Source organism: Balaenoptera physalus (assembly GCF_965194825.1).
Source record: "Balaenoptera physalus genome assembly, chromosome: 1".
Taxonomy (NCBI): Eukaryota; Metazoa; Chordata; class Mammalia; order Artiodactyla; family Balaenopteridae; genus Balaenoptera; species Balaenoptera physalus.
In genome coordinates this window covers 17,902,405-17,924,866 of record NC_138882.1, presented here as the reverse complement: position 1 = coordinate 17,924,866, position 22,462 = coordinate 17,902,405, and the positions used below count along the sequence as shown (strand labels likewise).

Below are 22,462 nucleotides of genomic sequence, written 5' to 3'. Positions count from 1 at the left end.
TTATGTTAAAAAACAACTTTTTTACTAAACAAGAAGTTATTTACCCATTTCTATCACCTGTTGTCCTATGCAGAAGAATTTTTGCAAAGCTTTAATATGATTCAGAAACAGATTAATAGCAAAAAAAAAAAAAAAGTAAAAGCTTTAATTCTGAGAAGATAAAAGTTTTTAGGTGCTGCAAATTTGTTTTTCAAAATTATCTACGTGTGAGGTTGTATTGAAATATTTGTCTGTGTTAAGTTATATTGAGATGTTTAGTATGCTCACGTTACTACTGAGGACTAGTTGTTCACATTTACTTATATTACACTGACAAAATAGCAGTTCTATAATTTAAGAAGACACTAAATTTCAAAAGTTTGGATACATACAAAAATGTACTTTGAGCTCTGCTGGTTTAATCATTTGATATCTTAGATGTATACCTTCCTTTAGGATAACAAATACCAGGCCATGGACTAATTTAACTTTGGTTACATAATACTTGTAACACTCAAATGGGTTTGCAAATATAAACGTCTCTGCTCTAGCATAGTTTTGAGGGGAGGATTATCCTTCGATCTATAACAGATGCAAGCATGTGCAATTTGGTAGTAGGAGGGAACTATTTTTACTATGGAAAGATGGAGTAAGGGATGGACCCTTTTAAAAAAGAACAGATCACTTTTATTAAATAATTCCCCTACAAAGTTTGCAGCTTAGGCCCAGTTTGACAGAAATTTTGGAATGATATTAAATAGCCCTGCTTTTTCTCTTCTCTTTTTGTTTAACACCTAGATTCTGAAAGTCATCCAATTTAATAATCTTTAAGACAACTATAAGGAACCAAGTCTCATATCAGACGTAGTATCTGACGCAGACTATCTGTTGTCTACCTACCATTTCACTGGTCAGCCAGTCCATGAAAAAAGAATTTAAGCTAACTCAAATATTTAGGGAAAATAAGAGAAACCAGAACATGTCAAATATGCTTCCTAAGAAATGATGCCTCATTGCATAAGTTAAATATGAGAATTTCCACCTCAGTAAATCTCTCATACAAAAATAACCTAACACTTAAAATAAATCTAAGCCATTATTTATATATATTACTTAGCATATAAAAGGAAATAATATAAAAGTAGAAATTTGATGTTTCTTAAATCATAATTGCCAGAGTGTCTAAAAATAAAATCATCACCCCAAATCAGAAATGCTGTAATTTAAAAATTTTGCTACATAGGTTTTCTCAATAGCTCACCAAACAAAAACCACACCAACCCTTCCCCACAAAAAATATACATATACAGGTCTGTAAGTTAGAGGCTGAAAAATATTAACTTCAAGGAGTTCATTTTAATTATGAATTGATATTGCATTTCTACAACCCTCGGTGATACTTAAATAAAACACCAATATCCAAAAGCAATAGGTAAACCTATAATGAACTTGGCAAAATGCATATCTCAAGTAGAAATATTTCTTTCCACAAACATTCTAAAGAACAATGCTTAAAATTATACAAGGTTTGAAATATCATTTTAACCAAGTTTACATGAAAAAGAGAAACACCGAAGTTGATAATAGTGAAAGTCTTTTGGCTCTCTTACAAATGGTATCTTTATAATTCCCCAACTTTCAGAGCATGAGTATTTTTCTAGGAAAAATAAAATGGAAACTGTGTTTCTTATATAGCTTTATGTGTCAGAGTCACTTCCAGACCCCGGCCTGTTGTCATCTGGTCCATCACTTTCTTTGTCCCAGTCTTTCATGGATGCTCCCATCATGAAATTATCACGTAGGATAGTCCATCCTGGGCCCTCTTCTGATTTTGCTTCAGTCTGTGGAAAATTACACAATCAAAATATTCAGAAGTCAATTTCATCATAAGGAAATTTTAAAATTCCAAGCTATAAAACAAACCTGTCAACACTTTTATAATAGGAGTGAAATCAAGAGAAATCATAGACTGACTTTATTTATACACTATGATCATATATGCACAAATATGTAGTACTATGCTAAAATATTTCAGCCTTATAAAAGAACCATGGAAGCAGAATTAAACTTTTTTTTTTTTTTTTTGCAGTGGGGGGTATAATACAGTAAAATCTAGGTTTGGTATCAATTTTTAAAATCTTCTGACAATCAAAACAGACTTACAAAATATCGTTTAACATTCAGTGATAACTTATTAGAAAATGTTTGGCAAATTATTTTAACACAAAGAGAAATTTAACAAAAGTTTTTAACCCAAAATAAAGGCGAGAAAATGCAACTAACCTGATACTGTGCTAGGTTTTAACAGATGCTATCTCATTTAACATTTGATAAAAATTTGAACCAAAAGTTCTTTATTTAGGTTATGATCTCACTGCCTACCCAAATCATGGACTCAAAAGACTAATCACATGCTAAAACCATAAATATCTGAAACAGGCAATAAACATAATAGGTAGTCAATTCATTTTGTTTATTCATAGGATTTATATAAAACTATGTAAGAGTCTAAGAATTACAGCCTCTTATTTCATGCTACAACAGTACCACCTTGTGGCATTAATTAAGTAATGCAGGATGCTGAACTCTCAACTGGGTTCTTTCCTTCATTCCACAAATATTTACTGAGAACTGCATATCAAATACCTTTCTTAGTGTTAGAAACAGAGTGATGAACAAAACAAAGTCCCTGTCTTCATGGAGCTAACAGTCTGTGCTTTTCTACTTATGCCATTCACAGAAATACACAATGTGGGAAAAATCTCTCTAAATATATAAGAACCCATTTGGTTAGAAAATACTGTTACCTTATGGGAGCCATTAATCATATAAAAAGCAATTATTAAGGGAAAAGATGTTAAAGACATTTACTGGGTTAACAGATTACTTATCTAATTCTGCTGAAGCTATCTTTTATTTTAAAAAATATAGCCCTGAAACAGTCATACCATTTAAAAAAAAAAAAAAAAGGACACTATTACAAACAGGAAAAATCTCCTATTGGCTTACTCCTCAGGGCTTGTCCCTCAGTAGAACCCAAAGACTGGACAGCATATAAATGTGAGCAAAGATTTCAGAAATGACTTAGTGAATCAAACAGTGCACTTTATACTATAATTTAACCAGCATAAAGAAACAAAAACATCTGTGCTAGGTTAAACCCAATAGTAAGACAGTTCCAATGCTTTTCACGCCGCACTGATAGAGAGTAATGAAGTAGAAAGGCAACTGATAACGCTGCTCACAGAGGATGCTAACACCTCCCCATCCCTCATCTCTACAGTGTCAAACCCACATTCCTAAAAACGATTTCTGCTTCTGTCAGATTAAATTACCTAACTGGATAAAAGGCCATTTTCCCTGATTCAACTGAAGTTTTCTTTGCCAATCTCCTCACCTTACTTAAGTAAGAGAGAGTTGCTCCCAATGAACAGAGATCCACTTAGAACCAATAACTGTAACACTTCTCCTGCCAAATTAACTATTCAAAGTTTTCAATTAAATTCTAAAAAGTGTATGCTTCCTGGTATAGGCATACACAAATTACTAACTAGTAAAGACAGCCTGACATTAATGTTTGTGTTTACATGCGAGTATGCACAAGCTTAATGGTAAGGCTCCATGTTTAAATAACTACACCCAACATGCTATGAACACGTTACCGACCCAGAGCAGGCAGACCCCATGTGACCGACCTCAATGCAGACTTGCTTCTACATGAGAGCTCACCCTGACAGCCAACTGCTGCCGCATCACAGAGTCGCAGGCGCCACAAGAAAGGAGGGAAGGAAGAAGGGGAGATGAGGACAAAATCTTAAACAGGCAGTTCAGAAAGAAAGAAAGGAATAACAGTGGACCGAAGGAAAGGATTCATTAATTAAAATGCTGAGACCTACTGTCTCGATCAAGACGATCAAGCAAACGTATGTTTTAGGCAAAGAGAGCGATCATAGCATAAATTCAAAGCTCTTCTCAACTGTCCAACTTGAAGATAATGAAGTAAAGCTTTACTGGGGGTCTTGGTGGTGGCGTTCTGGTTTCCACGCACTCATAGAGCCTGCTTCAGTCCGTCTCAAAGTGTGGCCCTCACACCAGCATCAGCATCACTTGCCAGGAATTCACAATCTCAGGCCCATAAATACAGAAACATTAAAAAAAAAACAACCCCCAAAACTTGGGCCCTGCTCCGGACCTACTGAATCGGAAACTCTGGTTTAATCTGTTTTAACAAGCCCGCCAGTGCTTCTGAGGCTCACTAAAGCCTGAGAACCACCAAATAAAAGGACACGTATGTCTTAGTGACAGTCTTCTTTCACTGCTGTAAGACTAAGTACACTTTACGGCTGAGAGAGAAAAGATTTCAGATTTTGCAATCCAATGTCAGACACAGCACTGGACGCTTGACAGACTGCCATCATTCAAGCTACATTACAGTGGCATTTTTATACCACAAAGCAACAATATGGAGAAAAAAACAGACAACATAAAATTTAGTACTAACAAGTGTAGGTTAACATAGTTTAAAAACAGGTATTTTCTATAGTATCTCTCAAGATGGCAGCTCAAGAAAAAAAACATCTCTCAAGATGACCCTTTAACTTCGAATGCCTCCACATGCTGAAGAAATATGCAGCAAGAAAAAAGGCAGGGGATCCGTGTTGAGGTGGCTGTTTGAACATAAACGAGTCCTGCTCAACGGCACAGCTTAAGCAACCATGGAACAGTGACTGTTGTTTTAAAGACATAATCCACAAGGACAAGATCCAAAGAGAAAAAACAGCAACAAAATTGTAGAAGGTGGAAGCAGATGGACTGGAGGAAAGTGTCTTGGCAAAGCCAAGGAAGGTGAATCCTACGCCTGCAACTGTCAGGCTGACAGCTAACCCAACTCACGCTGCAGAATGCTCAGGGGAAAAAACAAAAACCTAGACACGGGCAGTTCTGGGTACTTCTGGAAGTGAGGGTAGGAACAGAGGAACCAAAATAAAGAGAACTGGGTGAAAGTTATCTTAAGAAACAATCAGGTCTCTAGATCCGCTCCCCACTCCACACTCCCCTGGCAGAACACTTGAGGTTTAACCCCTGGAGAGGTTATGAGCTAGCACAGATGAAGGCATAGGTGCAGTACCAAAACCAGGGGATTAAGTTACACACACACACACACCCACACACACACACACACACTCCACCCCCAACAATGAGTCCCAGGCTTCTTCTCACATTGGGCTCCCAAAATGCTGGTCAGCAGATCGTTTTACTCCAGGCAGGAGATCAGGAATACTCTAGAAAATCTGACCAGTTAATAATAAGTACCCACTGAGAGAAGCCTACATTAAAGCTCACATGTCATGTGGACAATATACACATACTCAGAGTTTCCAGTAACCTTCTTTAGGATTATTTGTTCTAGTCATGAACAGACAACTACGGTTTATCAGAAAGAAGACAGAGAATAACATAAACAAACACAAACATTTAAAAAGCAACTTGCTTGGGAGATTGGATTGACATATATACACTAATATGTATAAAATAGATAACTAATAAGAACCTCCTGTATAATAAATAAATAAAATAAAATTCAATAAATAAATAAATAAATACAAAATAAAAAAATAAAAAGCAACTTGCAGGATAAAGAAACTATTCAGGCAGATAGCAGAAGCAAGAAGAACTACAATCCTGCAGCCTGTGGCACAAAAACCACATTCACGGAAAGACAGACAAGATGAAAAGGCAGAGGGCTATGTACCAGATGAAGGAACAAGATAAAACCCCAGAAAAACAACTAAATGAAGCGCAGATAGGCAACCTTCCAGAAAAAGAATTCAGAATAATGATACTGAAGATGATCCAGGACTTCGGAAAAAGAATGGAGGCAAAGATCGAGAAGATGCAAGAAATGTTTAACAAAGACCTAGAAGAATTAAAGAACAAACAAACAGAGATGAACAGTACAATAACTGAAATGAAAAATACACTAGAAGGAATCAACAGCAGAATAACTGAGGCAGAAGAACAGATAAGTGACCTGGAAGACAGAGTGGTGGAATTCACTGCTGCGGAACAGAATAAAGAAAAAAGAATGAAAAGAATTGAAGACAGCCTAAGAGACCTCTGGGACAACATTAAACGCAACAACATTCGCATTATAGGGGTCCCAGAAGGAGAAGAGAGAGAGAAAGGACAAGAGAAAATATCTGAAGAGATTATAGTCGAAAACTTCCCTAACATGGGAAAGGAAATAGCCACCCAAGTCCAAGAAGCACAGAGAGTCCCACACAAGATAAACCCAAGGAGAAACATGCCGAGACACACAGTAATCAAATTGGCAAAAATTAAAGACAAAGAAAAATTATTGAAAGCAGCAAGGGAAAAACGACAAATAACATACAAGGGAACTCCCATAAGGTTAACAGCTGATTTCTCAGCAGAAACTCTACAAGCCAGAAGGGAGTGGCATGACATATTTAAAGTGATGAAAGGGAAGAACCTACAACCAAGATTACTCTAGCCGGCAAGCATCTCATTCAGATTCGATGGAGAAGTCAAAAGCTTTACAGACAAGCAAAAGCTAAGAGAATTCAGCACCACCAAACCAGCTCTACAACAAATGCTAAAGGAACTTCTCTAAGTGGGAAACACAAGAGAAGAAAAGGATCTACAAAAACAAACTCAAAACAATTAAAAAAACGGTAATAGGAGCATACATATCGATAATTACCTTAAGCATGAATGGATTAAATGCTCCAACCAAAAGACACAGGCTTGCTGAATGGATACAAAAACAAGACCCATATATATGCTGTCTATGACAGACCCACTTCAGACCTAGGGACATATACAGACTGAAAGTGAGGGGATGGAAAAAGGTATTCCATGCAAATGGAAATCAAAAGAAAGCTGGAGTAGCAATACTCATATCAGATAAAATAGACTTTAAAATAAAGAATGTTACAAGAGACAAGGAAGGACACTACATAATGATCAAGGGATCAATCCAAGAAGAAGACATAACAATTATACATATATATGCACCCAACATAGGAGCACCTCAATACATAAGGCAACTGCTAACAGTGATAAAAGAGGAAATCGACAGTAACACAGTATTAGTGGGGGACTTTAACACCTCACTTACACCAATGGACAGATCATCCAAACAGAAAATTAATAAGGAAACACAAGCTTTAAATGACACAATAGACCAGATAGATTTAATTAATATTTATAGGACATTCCATCCAAAAACAGCAGATTACGCTTTCTTCTCAAGTGCACACGGAATATTCTCCAGGATAGATCACATCTTGGGTCACAAATCAAGCCTCAGTAAATTTAAGAAGATTGATATCATATCAAGAATCTTTTCTGACCAAAACGCTATGAGATTAGAAATCAATTACAGGGAAAAAAATGTAAAAAACACAAACACATGGAGGCTAAACAATACGTTACTAAATAACCAAGAGATCATTGAAGAAATCAAAGAGGAAATCAAAAAATACCTAGAGACAAATGACAATGAAAACATGACGGGGCTTCCCTGGTGGCGCAGTGGTTGAGAATCTGCCTGCCAATGCAGGGGACATGGGTTCGAGCCCTGGTCTGGGAAGATCCCACATGCCACGGAGCAACTGGGCCCGTGAGCCACAATTACTGAGCCTGCGCGTCTGGAGCCTGTGCTCCGCAACAAGAGAGGCCGCGATGGTGAGAGGCCCGCGCACCGCGATGAAGAGTGGTCCCCACTTGCCACAACTAGAGAAAGCCCTCGCACAGAAACAAAGACTCAACACAGTCATAAATAAATAAATAAAAGAACGTGAATTTCTTTAAAAAAAAAAAAAACATGACGAACCAAAACCTATGGGATGCAGCAAAGGAAGTTCTAAGAGGGAAGTTTATAGCTATACAATCCTACCTCAAGAAACAACAAACATCTCAAATAAACAACCTAACTTTACACCTAGAGGAACTAGAGAAAGAAGAACAAACAAAACCCAAAGTTAGTGGAAGGAAAGAAATCATAAAGATCAGAGCAGAAATAAATGAAACAGAAACAAAGAAGACAATAGCAAAAATCAATAAAACTAAAAGCTGGTTCTTTGAGAAGATAAACAAAATCGATAAACCATTAGCCAGACTCATCAAGAAAAAGAGGGAGAGGACTCAAATCAATAAAATTAGAAATGAAAACGGAGAAGTTACAACAGATACCGCAGAAATGCAAAGCATCCTAAGAGACTACTACAAGCAACTCTATGCCAATAAAATGGACAACCTGGAAGAAACGGACAAACTTTTAGAAAGGTATAACCTTCCAAAACTGAACCAGGAAGAAATAGAAAATATGAACAGACCAATCACAAGTAGTGAAATTGAAACTGTGATTAAAAACTTCCAACAAACAAAAGTCCAGGACCAGATGGCTTCACAGGTGAATTCTATCAAATATTTAGAGAAGAGCTAACACCCATCCTTCTCAAACTCTTCCAAAAATTTGCACAGGAAGGAACACTCCCAAACTCATTCTATGAGGCCACCATCACCCTGATACCAAAACTAGACAAAGATACTACAAAAAGAGAAAATTACAGACCAATATCACTGGTGAATATGGATACAAAAATCCTCAACAAAATAATGGCAGACAGAATCCAGCAACACATTAAAAGGATCATACACCACGATCAAGTGGGATTTATCCCAGGGATGCAAGGATTCTTCAATATATGCAAATCAATCAATGTGATAACCATATTAAGAAACTGAAGAAGAAAACCCATATGATCATCTCAATAGATGCAGAAAAAGCTTTTGACAAAATTCAACACCCATTTATGATAAAAACTCTCCAGAAAGTGGGCATAAAGGGAACCTACCTCAACATAATAAAGGCCATATACGACAAACCCATAGCAAACATCATTCTCAATTCTCAAGATCATTCTCGTCATTCTCATTCTCAAAAACTGAAAGCATTTCCTCTAAGATCAGGAATAAGACAAGGATGTCCACTCTCACCACTATTATTCAACATAGTTTTGGAAGTCCTAGCCATGGCAATCAGAGAAGAAAGAGAAATAAAAGGAATACAAATTGGAAAAGAAGTAGTAAAACTGTCACTGTTTGCAGATGACATAATACTATACATAGAGAATCCTAAAGAGGCCACCAGAAAACTACTAGAGCTAATCAATGAGTTTGGTAAAGTTGCAGGATACAAAATTAATGCACAGAAATCTCCTGCATTCCTATACACTAACAACAAAAGATCCGAAACAGAAATTAAGGAAACAATCCCATTTACCATTGCAACATAAAGAATAAAATACCTAGGAATAAACCTATCTAAGGAGGTAAAAGACCTGTACTCAGAAAACTATAAGACACTGCTGAAAGAAATTAAAGATGATACAAACAGATGGAGAGATATACCATGTTCTTGGATTGGAAGAATCAATATTGTGAAAATGACTATATTATCCAAAGCAATCTACAGATTCAATGTAATCCCTATCAAATTAACAATGGCATTTTTTACAGAACTAGAACAAAAAATTCTTAAAATTTGTATGGAGACACAAAAGATCCCGAATAGCCAAAGCATCTTGAGGGAAAAAAACGGAGCTGGAGGAATCAGACTCCCTGACTTCAGACTATACTACAAAGCTACAGTAATCAAGACAGTATGGTACTGGCACAAAAACAGAAATATAGATCAATGGAACAGGACAGAAAGCCCAGAGATAAACCCACGCACCTATGGTCAACTCATCTATGACAAAGGAGGGAAGGATATACAATGGAGAAAAGACAGCCTCTTCAATAAGTGGTGCTGGGAAAACTGGACAGCTACATGTAAAAGAATGAAATTAGAACACTCCCTAACACCGCACTCAAAAATAAACTCAAAATGGATTAGAGACCTAAATGTAAGACTGGACACTATAAAACTCTTAGAGGAAAACATAGGAAGAACACTCTTTGATATAAATCACAGCAAGATCTTTTTTGATCCATCTCCTAGAGTAATGGAAATAAAAACAAAAATAAACAAATGGGACCTAATGAAACTTAAAAGCTTTTGCAAAGCAAAGGAAACTACAAACAAGATGCAAAGACAACCCTCAGAATGGGAGAAAACATTTGCAAATGAATCAACGGACAAAGGATTAATCTCCAAAATATATAAACAGCTCATGCAGCTCAATATTAAAAAAACAAACAACCCAATCCAAAAAAGGACCTAAATAGACATTTCTCCAAAGAAGACATACAGATGGCCAAGAAGCACATGAAAAGCTGCTCAACATCACTAATTATTAGAGAAATGCAAATCAAAACTACCATGAGGTATCACCTCACACCAGTTAGAATGGGCATCCACAGAAAATCTACAAACAACAAATGCTGGAGAGGGTGTGGAGAAAAGGGAACCCTCTTGCACTGTTGGTGGGAATGTAAATTGATACAGCCACTATGGAGAACAGTATGGAGGTTCCTTAAAAAGCTAAAAATAGAACTACCATATGACCCAGTAATCCCACTACTGGGCATATACCCTGAGAAAACCATAATTCAAAAAGACACAAGTACCCCAATGTTCACTGCAGCACTATTTACAATAGCCAAGTCATGGAAGCAACCTAAATGCCCATCGACAGACGAATGGATAAAGAAGATGTGGTACATATATACAATGGAATATTACTCAGCCATTAAAAGGAACGAAATTGAGTCATTTGTAGAGACGTGGATGGATCTACAGTCTGTCATATAGAGTGAAGTAAGTCAGAAAGAGAAAAACAAATATCGTATATTAATGCATGTATGTGGAACCTAGAAAAATGGTACAGATGAACTGGTCCGCAGGGCAGAAATTGAGACACAGATGTAGAGAACAAACGTATGGACACCAAGGGGGGAAAGTGGCGGGGGAGGGGTGGTGGTGGGATGAACTGGGAGATTGCGATTGACATATACACACTAATATGTATAAAACAGATAATTAATAAGAATCTGCTGTTTAAAAAAATAAATAAAATTAAATTAAAAAAAGAATATACTGGATAAACTTTAGTCAGTTGCTTTTAGTGTCTTTTACAAAAACAAGAAGCTCTGGGGAAAACAAGATGATTCTGCTAGGACAAAATGCATGACAGGACAATACTGCCTGGGTGTGGTTTGGTTTTTAGTGCCTGGGGCATAGTCCATATTAATAGTATTTCTCATAATCCTCCTGATACGATCACTGGAGAAGAGTGGGAATTGAGCTTTTTCACTTATTTCTTAAAAAAAATAAATAAAAGGAACTATTCAAATAAAGAAAATTTAGGGGAAAATACCATTAATATCCTTGAAGAGTTAGAAGATTATATTGCATCCACAAAGCGAGAACAGTTACTATTTTAAAATAAACATTAAGAGAATAACAAAGAGCTTGAAATTTAAAACGCGATGGCAGAAATAAAAAAATTATAAGGGTGAGAAGATAAAGTTAAGGAAATCACGCAGAAAAGAGTAAAAAGAAAAACGTGATGGAAAACAGAAGAAAAAGTAAGATAATCGGAGAACCAGTCCAAGAGGTTTAACATACAAATAACGGTCTACAGACAGAGATATGCAAAAATGGAGAGGAGGAAAATCGATGAAATACTTCCAGAAAATTTCCCGAAAGTGAAGCACACACATTTCCAGAGTTAAAGGAGCCCTCCTGAATGTCCAAAACACTAAAGAAAAATTGAGCCACATCAAGGACACCACGTAAAATTTCAGAACAAAGCGGTGCTAAAAGAACATGCTATAAGCTGCCAGAAAGCAAACAAATAAATCACATACATACAGATGATCAGGAATCAGAATAAGATTCAGATTTTCCTACAGCACCACTGTAAGCAAAAAAGCAATAGATGAATGCTTTCCAAATGTTAAAAGAAAAGAATTTCCAATTGAACATTTAATACCCAGATGCACTGTTATTCAAGTGTGAGGACAGAATAGAGGCACTTTCAGACACGAGGTACCCAAAACTTTACTTCCAATTAAGCCTTTCTCGAGAAACTACTGAGAATGTCCTCCACAAAAAGCTGGAGTAAATCAAGAAGAGAAAGACACAGGAAAGAAAAAAATCAGGACATCCAACGCAGGAAAGAGAAGGGCATGTCCAGGATGAGACTGAATGGAGACTCCAGCACGGTGACTACAGTCAGGCAGGGAGGAAAGCTTGCAGCAGTGACCTCGGGAAAGGCTGCCGAGAGCTGTCATCACCAGCCAACTGCCACGGTCCCATCATTTTAACTGGACAAAACCCCTAGAGGGTATGCTTTACCGAAACAGTGGGAGTAAACCAAGAAAGAAGAAGATACGAGTTCCAGGAAACAGGGAATCCAATCCAGCAGACATTCCAAGGATCAGAAGAAATTTACGTCCCAGGATGACAACTGTGAAGCGGCCCAAGACAGCAATCAACCCAGAAAAAGGAAAACAGAGGATTCTAGGAGAGAATGTCTCCAAGAAAGTTTTTATAATAGATACATTACCTGAGGTAATTTGATTTTGAAAAACTAAATAAATTGTGGAAGTTAAATATGAAAATCAAGGCGATTATTCATGTCAGGGAAAACAAATAGAAAGGAAACATAAGTAAGGAATATTACAATCTTTAGCTGTAAATAATACTTGTACAGGCATAATAATATATGTTGAACACTGAATTAGCAAAAAATTATAAACTAACTATATTGAAAGGACAGCCGGGAGGAAACAGACTGTGTGAGAGGAATGAAATCTTTGCCTACAATAAGAGAAAGCCAATAGGTAACACCTCAAATTGACAAATCAAAAGATCTGGCTGTGTGATAGTCGGGAATATGAGATGTGTAAGTGCCAACAGAACTAGCCACAGGAGCCAGCTGTCCTGGTTGCCCAGGTTGCCCTGGGGTCAGAGCTGTGCAGAGCAGACAGAATGGGGCAGAAAACTGCTTTATTTGATAATGAACTTTTTGGCAAAATGTGGTCTTTTAAACTACATGCCTAAGTAAAAATTAATTTAAAAAGGAAAAAACAGGACAACAAGGAGAAAACCAACTATTCTTCAATCATTTCCACAAATCCCAAGTTTTACAAGCCTCCTCCAACATCTTCCTAAAAAAACTCTCCCAAGAAACCTTTCTGGTTTTATTAACCATAATGATTCTGCTTTCCTTTCTAACTTATTCAATGAAAAAAAGAATTATACTATGAAGCTATTATGTGCCAGACACTTTATATAATATTCCCTTGCTTCTCATTCTCTTAAGTTTCCTAGCCAGATTGCCATCGTCCTTCTCATCTTTAATAAGGAAACTAAGGCTCAAAGAAGTGAAGCAACTTATTTAAGTCAGAGTTAATAAACGGCTGAGTCAATACTTAAATCCACATCCATTTGATTCCAAAGCCCAAGTTCTTTCCATAATACTACACTGCTCTACAACTTAATCAATATGAACAAAATATATTACTAAGTCATCTGTTATAACCTAAAAATTACACAGTAGAATGAGTACTAAAGTACACTGAAAACAACTGAATACACTTTCAGATAGTTTCTATGAAAGTCAAAACTTGGGCAAATTATCTCACGCAACAGGTTTACATAATTTCAACTTACTGGATCTTTTCCATAAAGATGACTTAACCATTAAGTAGAAAACTTCCTAAATGCTTGGAGCACCCACAAAGAAAAGGTAGATCAGAGATTAATACAAGAAAAGGAGAAAGCTTGAAGCAAATTCCAAATGTGTCATTTGTTGGTAAAATTTGCCTAGGGTGACCCCTAGACAGATTTCATTAAATGTTAAGACATCATGAGAATTAAAGGTTTTTGTTTTATTTGTAAAATAGAAGTAGTGGCAATATGATGTATTATGTTTACAACAGGAATAAAAAACCAAGAGAGTTCTGGATTTGAATCATTGTTAACCACTGACTACAACACTACAAATGAGAAAGTTTAGATAGAGGTCCGAGATTTGAAAGAAATTAAATGTACTTCCCTTTCTTAACCTTGGTATAAATGTAATGTAAGAGACAGTTAATCATACTGTACATGTGAGGCACAGATATTTACCACCATCAGATGGAAGTTGTGTTGACTTCTAAGTCTGGATGTCTTGACATCTAAGACTTGATTGATAAAAATTTAGCAGCTTACGAAGTCTGTCAGGGTTACTGCAAGGCAGCAATGACTCAATGACCTAAAGCAACCTACAAGACAACTCTCTGTGCCTACATCAACTGAAAAATAAAACTGACTTAAATGCAAAAAACTTAATGAAAACCATATGACGCAAGGAAACAAAATAGTCCCCACCCTCACTGGCCTGGTTTTACACAAATATTTAATCAAGATCATACAGAAGCAGTCTGTGTTGATTTTGAAGATGAAGACAACCCTTAAAAATGTTAATCAGCTTCCATTTCAAGGTTCAAACATACACTGGCAGCTATTGAAAAGAAAACTGAAAACAGAGGTTTGGAATTATTCATTAGTCTAATACCAAATAATTAAGAGCTTAACCTCATTTCAGTTTTGAAGGGGGAAAATTAAAGTCAAATCCTAAAAAAATAAACATTATAATCATATCTAAATTTAGCAATCAGCAATAGCTGATTTCATTGCTTTCCCTAAGAAGAACGTTCTGTTTTCATTTTAATTTATTTTCACCTAAACTAAAAAAGGTTCATACTGGTTAAATTCATCTTAATACCTTTGTTGTTGCAAATTTTTGTAAGCTATTTACAACTGTAGTTAGTAATCTCCCCTACATTTGTGAAAGGAAAATCAAAATGGAGTCAGTATTGCTAAGAGAGCCCTCTAAAACACAGCCAAGGGACCATTAAAGAAGTGTGACTTATGCACATCTCAGCCTGGATGGAATCTGACCCTTTGACCTGATGAAGCCATCCAGAACATCTACCAGAAATTCGTGACAGCATAGCCTATCTACTTACTGGACCCTACCCTAAAACAACTCATGATTTCTTAAGGACAAAAATATTTTCTGACTTCAGTCAGAGTCAATCACAATTCTCGTCGGGTGACTTTTAACAACCTCATGGCTTTTCATCTTTATGATGAAACTTTCTCTTCCCTGGAACACTCTTCTGGGATCACCCAAATCTTCTGCATCTCCCAAACTGCAACTCTTAAGACCCCAAATAAACTCTTTTCTTATTTGCAGACTCCTGCTTCTTCTTTTTTTTTTTTTTTTTTGGTTGACATATTAAATCCTATCTAAAAGTTCTGCCTGTGAAATGAAGGGTATATGAGAAATCCCTTTATATAAAAAAATGTATTCTGGTAGAAATCAAGAGAAGTAAAATATAGCCCCAAATCTTTAGAATTTAAATTAAGAGCACAAATGATTTTCTAATTGTGCAAGACACTGTAACATCCCTCTAAAGAATTGAAAATTCAATCATAAAGGGTTGAAAATTTTCAATCTAGAATATACGAGAATTCCAATGAAGAACCTAATGAAGAACCGACTGATTCAAGTTTATGTGAAAGATCCCATATCTAAACAAACTCAAACTTTTCTCTGATTCTCAAAGAATTCTTAATAAGCAATTCCTACTTGTCTTTATCAATCTTTGCCTTCTCTATTCCTTCACAAGCTTGTTTAACTCTTTTACTAGGATGGTATTCCAGGCAACAAGCCCACTGGGCTTCATTTTTGTTAACTTTTTGTTTAGTTTCCACATTCTTGTATAGTTTACAAATTCAGACGGGTAATTTCTAAGATCCAAGCAAACTAGAAAAGCATTTAATAAGAGATCCCAGGAAAAAAGATCAAGATGCTGAAATCATGTCACCTTTAATTACAGCCCAAGCACATATTAAATGTACAGAACTCTCTAAGAAAACCTAATTCTGCCTGGCTTTCCAAGAATTCAGGCCTAATATTCCTGGAAAACAAGCTCTTTTGATGCATTTTTTTTTCATCCACTATACTGTTTTTTGTTTTTATTTCATTTGCTGCCCTTCATTTTACTATGCACTTAACACTTATGTCCTTGTTCAAAGTGGTTCTATTTGGTTTCTTCTGTTCTAACTTGCTATCTACATACATCTAGCTCCACAAAATTAAGTCTTAGGAAACATTCCTGCATCCCTGATTTTCTTCATTGTTTATATTCTCTTAAGAATTGTTAAAAGCTGACTATACTGCCTAAAAAGACAAACAGAACATCTCAAGGAGCCTTTTGACACAAGTGCTCTATACATTTTCATACTCAATTAGGATCATGAAATATTTAGAATACACTCTGCCAGTCAGTCTCTTAAAGCACATCCTTATTCTTATATCCACTACATTACATAGTACATTAATGAGAATTCAGATTTATAAACCAATTAGCAGAGCTATGAATTTATCTAGAAAATAGACACCAATGTTTTACTATCACAACTTTGTTAAAAGCTTAAATGAAAAAAACCATACATCAGCCCCTCCTCCATGTGAGGACACAGCAAGAAGACATGTCTGTGAACCAGGAAGCGGGTCCTCACCAGACACCAAATCTGCCAGTGCCCTGATCTTGGACTCCCAGCCTCCAGAACTTTGAGAAATGAATGTCTGTTGTTTAGGCCACCTAGTCTGTGATAATCTATTATAGCAACTAGAATGGGCTAAGACAGCATGTTACCTGACTACTTCCTCTTCTGAAATATGAGGGATGATAATAGTAAATACTCTCTCCCTCACATATCACATACACACACACACACACAGCCATAAAGGTCACTGATATAAATAAATGGTTGCTTTTGCCAACAAAAAACTCCTTGTCATTCTTTTAAATGTAATATGTGATTATTATCCCTCCATTCTTCTCCTTAATTTCTTGAAGTACCCAACCACCAAGGTCCTTGCAGCAATGAAATGTACAGACTTCTTGCTAGTCCAACACTGCAGTTAGTTTATGAGACGGGGTATCAACAAGGAAAAAAATTTTTTTTAAATATGGAAAAGTTCTTTGTAAAACCATGAAAAGCTATACAAACAAAACTAAGTTATATCTGGTAGATAATATGCATACTATCAATCAATCTACTGAAGTCAACAAAAGATTTAAAAATAAATGGATTGTCTCACTAGAGTTCCTTGTACAAATGGGTGATTCCAAGTCTGGGACACAGGAAGTTCAAGGTTTGGTCTGGGACATCTTGTTATCCCAGAAAGCAAGAAGTACTCAAAGAAAAATGGGGTCATGTCAAAAGGGCACAGGAGCCAGTTTGCACTGGTTCCCATTACCTCATCTGTGAATTTAAGCATCAAAAAGCATAATGTTTGTAAAATACTGAACAAATAAAAATTCTTATGTCCATAATACTAAACAAAAAACAACAACAAAAGGCGGGGGGAGAGAAGGCTCTCTTGCCAGCACTGGAGATGACTGCTAACCCAACTCCCCACTCCAGAAAGCAGTAATTAAAGGGAAGGGAACATGAGCCCCCATCTTTAGGAAATTAAATTCATCCCTAGAAAAATAAATAAATAAAAAATAAATGAGAAAATCACCATTCTGTAAACTCCAATGACATAACTGTTTTAGACAAGGATCATCAGTTGATGCTAAAAGGCAAAGGAAAGATGGAGAAAGGTATACTTGCTCCTTCCAAAGTTATTCATCCCAGAAATTACTTTATAACTGTAGGGGGAAAATGCACTTTTAATAAGGGACTATTTATTACCACTTTAACCAAATGAAAAACTACCATCACTAATATGGGATGTGATGCAATAGTAAGTACAGAGCATCTAAGTATCACACCTATGAAATAGGCCAAAAGAGTTTAACCTAAATCCTAACCTTTAGTCCTAACTTCCAGCCTACTAAAAAAGGGGCACAGGGGAACAAGTTAAAAGATATCATGACAAAACCATCAGGCAAATTCAGAATCTGGATTCATTCTTCAAGACAACTGGTTTGTCTCTTTATATATTCTTCTTAAAAAAAGGTGCGGGGCTTCCCTGGTGGCGCAGTGGTTGAGAATCTGCCTGCCAATGCAGGGGACGCGGGTTCGAGCCCTGGTCTGGGAAGATCCCACATGCCGCGGAGCAACTAGGCCCGTGAGCCACAATTACTGAGCCTGCGCATCTGGAGCCTGTGCTCCGCAACAAGGGAGGCCGCGATAATGAGAGGCCCGCGCACCGCGATGAAGAGTGGCCCCCACTTGCCGCAACTAGAGAAAGCCCTTGCACAGAAACGAAGACCCAACACAGCCATACATACATACATACATACATAAAAAGAATGTAAGCAGACAAGAAAAGCATCAAAAAAATAAAAAATACATTAAAAACAAAACAAAACAAAACAAAAAGGTGGGGTGGGAGAGGACAAGGGACTGGTCAAGAAGAAAAGAGACCAGGATACAACCAAATGTACGGTGTGAACCTCAACTGGATTCCAATTCTCAAAGTTATAAAAGAATCCTTTGAATTCTGTGGCATGTGAATCACACGACAATAAACCTAATTTTTAAAAAAGAATCTCTGGGACAGTATAGGGACTACCTTCAAATAATCACCCCAAACAAACAAAAACTAGATGGAGAGAGGATAGGCAGACAGCTATAAAATAAACACATGGACAAGTGCTAACAATTTTAGAAACTAGGTGACAGAAATACTGGTCTTTCACATGTTTTTCCTGTTTGAAAATTTTCTATAAAATTACTGAAAAAAAAAAAGGATTCTAAAATTTCTATTAGGCAAACAATGATTAAATGATATCCAATAACTTTAAATTCCTTGATAAATGAATAGAAAGTCAATTCTAACAGTAAAACTTATAAAGAATTTTCTTCTCTTTTCTTTCTTTTTTTTTTTTTTTTTTTGGCCACACTGTGTGGCTTCCGGGATCTTAGTTCCCCGACCAGGGACTGAACCCGGGCCCACAGCAGTGAAAGCCCCGAGTCCTAACCACTGGACCACCAGAGAATTCCCCAAAGAATTTTCTAAATAAGGCTAATGAGTTTCATAATTCTGAAGTGTTTTACTATAATATTTTATCTTACTTCCTCCTTAACCAGTTTTAAGGAATGAGATTTTTAAAGTGGGTCATTCCCCAAGTGCTACTACATAACCTGTGAAGGGGAGGTGAGACCCAGAACTCAGCAAGCTGCCTTGCTTACCTCTCTAGTCTGGGCAGGCAACACTGGGGCTCGCCAGACAGCCCCCCTTCTTTCCAGCTCATCTAGGTGACAGAATGGAGACAGTTTTCTGTTCTGCTTCTAAAAAAGTACCTCACTATTTTAAGCACACAGGCACTAATGGCTGAACGACAGTTCTGGAGCAATACAGACTAGGTTTTCATCCAGAGTCTGTCAATTATTATCAGTGTGTCCTGAGGCAAGTCACTGAATCTGACTTTGGGTTTCTCATCTTTAAATGAGAGTTCTAGTATTTCTTAAAATGATAATTATATAAAAACACGTTCCATAGTACCTGGCGCAAAGCGAACAATAATAAGGCCCCTCCCAGCCCATTTACCCTGTCCCTACCACTAATGCCCTGAGTCATCAAGTACACACAGAACCCCCGATTGAGGACATATGTGATCTTCTAATGTTCTGCGCACTATTCACAAAGTTGAGAACATTCAAATAGTAGGAAGGCACCCACTTAGAAACCAAATCCCCCTTGCTAAGGAAAATCTTAAGTTACACAGTTCAACCACAGCTTGAAGTGTGGGGTAAGAGAAAGTGGACACATTTCTAGTCCTCAAAATCTAGTTTTATTATTTTGTAAGAAGTATGCATTACTAGGCCAGACACACCTAAAATGAGAGAGAACCTTCCAAATCTAAACACAATTTTTATTCAATTATTAGATAATTTTTGGACCATCCAGTAATTCAGCAGTAGTAACAACAGTTTCCTTTCAAACTAGCTTCCAACTTCAGATTCATCTTTAACTATTATCTGTTAGGAAAAAATAAGAACTGACTATAAGAAACTCATTCTAATGACATGCTATTGCAAACATTTATATAGTGCTTATTAGATGCCAAGCTTTCTAATTCTAAGCACTTTACATATACTAAATCACTTGACTCTCACAGTACCTCTGTGAGATCGTTATACCTCCTAGAATGACTGTCTTAAACAGAGAAGTATCCTAGGTGTGGTGTGGGTAAGCAACCCATCTGCAGTAAGTGGCAGACCAAGTATTCTGAACCCAGGCGGTCTGGTTCTCTAGTCTGTGGGTAAGATAATTCTTTTGATTTTTAAAAATGCACCATACGTGCAAACACGTGCAAACACATGGGTGTAAGACACACCTTGTGCAGGACATTTAAATTTAAAAAAAAAAAAAAGAAAAGAAAGAAAGAAAAAGCCTCAACCTCACTGATGAAAATCCTATGCAGGCAGCCACTTCAGCCATTTCAAATAGAACATTTCTTCAAAGCAGGCCAGAAGATGTACGGCACCATTATTAATTTTTATTTTAACAGTAACTAAAGATTTCCACAGCAGCTCCATAATTATATTTTTCACTTATACCCATATTTCCCCCATGTCAAATGCTGCATGTTACCACACTGCCAAACATAAGCTCACTTTGATTAAAACTGCCGTTCAACTCAGAAACCACCCTATGTTAAAATTAAACAGCATATTTTAAAAGTGAGTACAAAGAGAAACTGGCTTTAGACTGTTCCCATCAACAGCAAAGTGTACAATCATGCTCATTCTTATTTCAAACTTGGAGTCTCTCTTTTGTCTAAACTCTAATCTATTTAGGCATTTTCAGTAAACAAACATTAAGCTGAATTATTTACAAAGTGAGCATTCCACACATTCCTGTTAGAGCCGCTTTTATGTGAGAGTAAAACAGTGTTGCCCTGCAATGTAGGGGCAACTTAAGGACAGCATCTTTCTCCACCCCCTTGCCTGCCTTCCACACCCCCAACTCCTTTTAAAAACTGAGGCCTGAAAATGGCCGGGGGACCACCTAGGGACCTGTGTGACGAGTCCCTCCATTCCTGGGCCTTCTCCTTTGGGAGGAGAATTCAGTAGGTCTATGAATCAGCAGGAATGCACAGTTTTAAAAGTACACAGCAAATCAGAGTCTAGGTCTAAGTTACCAAGATACCAAAGAAGCCAGGTATTGCAAAAGTATCCCCACCACTAAATACCTAGCTGTGAAGAAATCACATGGTTGTCATTTATGAGAAATGTATGAGAAACAGAGCCCCCTAACTTATCTCTATGTTTGACACTTAAAGCACTCATATCACAAAATCAGAAAAAAGTAAATACCTAGTCTCTTCCAGTAACTTTTCCCCTTGATTTTGACTGAAATTTGTTGTCCTGCAATCAGTAAGGAAATTACTTTCTAACAGAAACTAGCTAGCACTTTCTCTTACTACAAAATTATTATTGCGGTTTCATTCTAACAAAAGCCCAAATTGATATATTGACAATTTCAAATAAATGAAAACATTGCAGAAAGTCTGTAATTCAAGAGTGTTAAGTAACATACGGTCAATGATCTCCTAATAGCAGCCAATATATTCTCCTTAGAGACTTAACAGATTTAAACTGCATCACCTTTGCTTCTGTGCCACCTTTAAGGAAACAGGCGCTTAAGTTCCAAGAAATCTGACTGAATTTTAGTCAACTTTTCAAGAAAAGAGCAAAAGGAATAATCACAACTTTGAAAGGTAAGGAAAAAAATTAGCAGCTCTAATTATTAAAATCTTGATTATTCAACATATTGGGAAAACATCACTCTAGACTGCTATGTGTTCTGAATGGGGGAAGGAAGGTACTATTCCCTTAAGGATTAGAACTAATCTCTAATGAACACTTTTCTTATACAAAATGTAAGTTTTTGTTGCTTCCTTAAACAGAGTGTCCTAAATACAATTTTATCTTTAAAAAAAAAAAATTCACTCAGGGTCAACATCAAGAAAGCAGCCAATGTGCCCTGCCACATGTTGGTATGTGGCTGGTACATTCAGGGCTGCATTTATTTGGTCCAAGGGAGGGATTTACAGATTCTGGATTAGAGAATTCCCTACAAATAGGTGACAATTAATTCTTTAAACCTAGAAACGTTTACGTTTCTAAAGTACACTATTCACCTTCCCCGACTGGGTAAACAGACTAACTGTCCTCCGCGTGTCCGGGACGCTGCAGAGACAGACTCGTGAGCTCCTGCAGTAAGCGGTCTCCACACACACACTGCTCTTCGGGCCGCCTGTTCCTTTGTGTCAGGCTTCCCACACTAACCCAGGGCCTCTGCCCCGCGCTTGACGTTTTTGACCTGATTTACTGTCATCCGTCTCATTTCTCATTACAACCTGGAGCAGACACTGCCTCCAAAAGTCTTTACCTCTCAGACATGTTCCACCTTTTACAGTCTTGACTTGGTGAAAGCTGTCACCATTTCTGAATCTCCCAAGCTGTCAACCTCACGGTCAC

At 36.9% G+C, this 22,462-nt stretch overlaps 1 protein-coding gene across 1 annotated transcript in view; it reads right to left on the bottom strand.

Moving 5' to 3' along the window:
* Positions 1–1,315: 1,315 nt before the first annotated feature.
* The window catches only part of RRP15 (ribosomal RNA processing 15 homolog), a 47,486-nt gene continuing 26,339 nt past the window's right edge, over positions 1,316–22,462 (bottom strand). Inside the window, exon 5 of the mRNA XM_082427738.1 lies at positions 1,316–1,820. Coding sequence (XP_082283864.1) covers positions 1,677–1,820 — 144 coding nt within the window. The 3' untranslated portion in view covers positions 1,316–1,676. The remainder of the gene's footprint in view (positions 1,821–22,462) is intronic.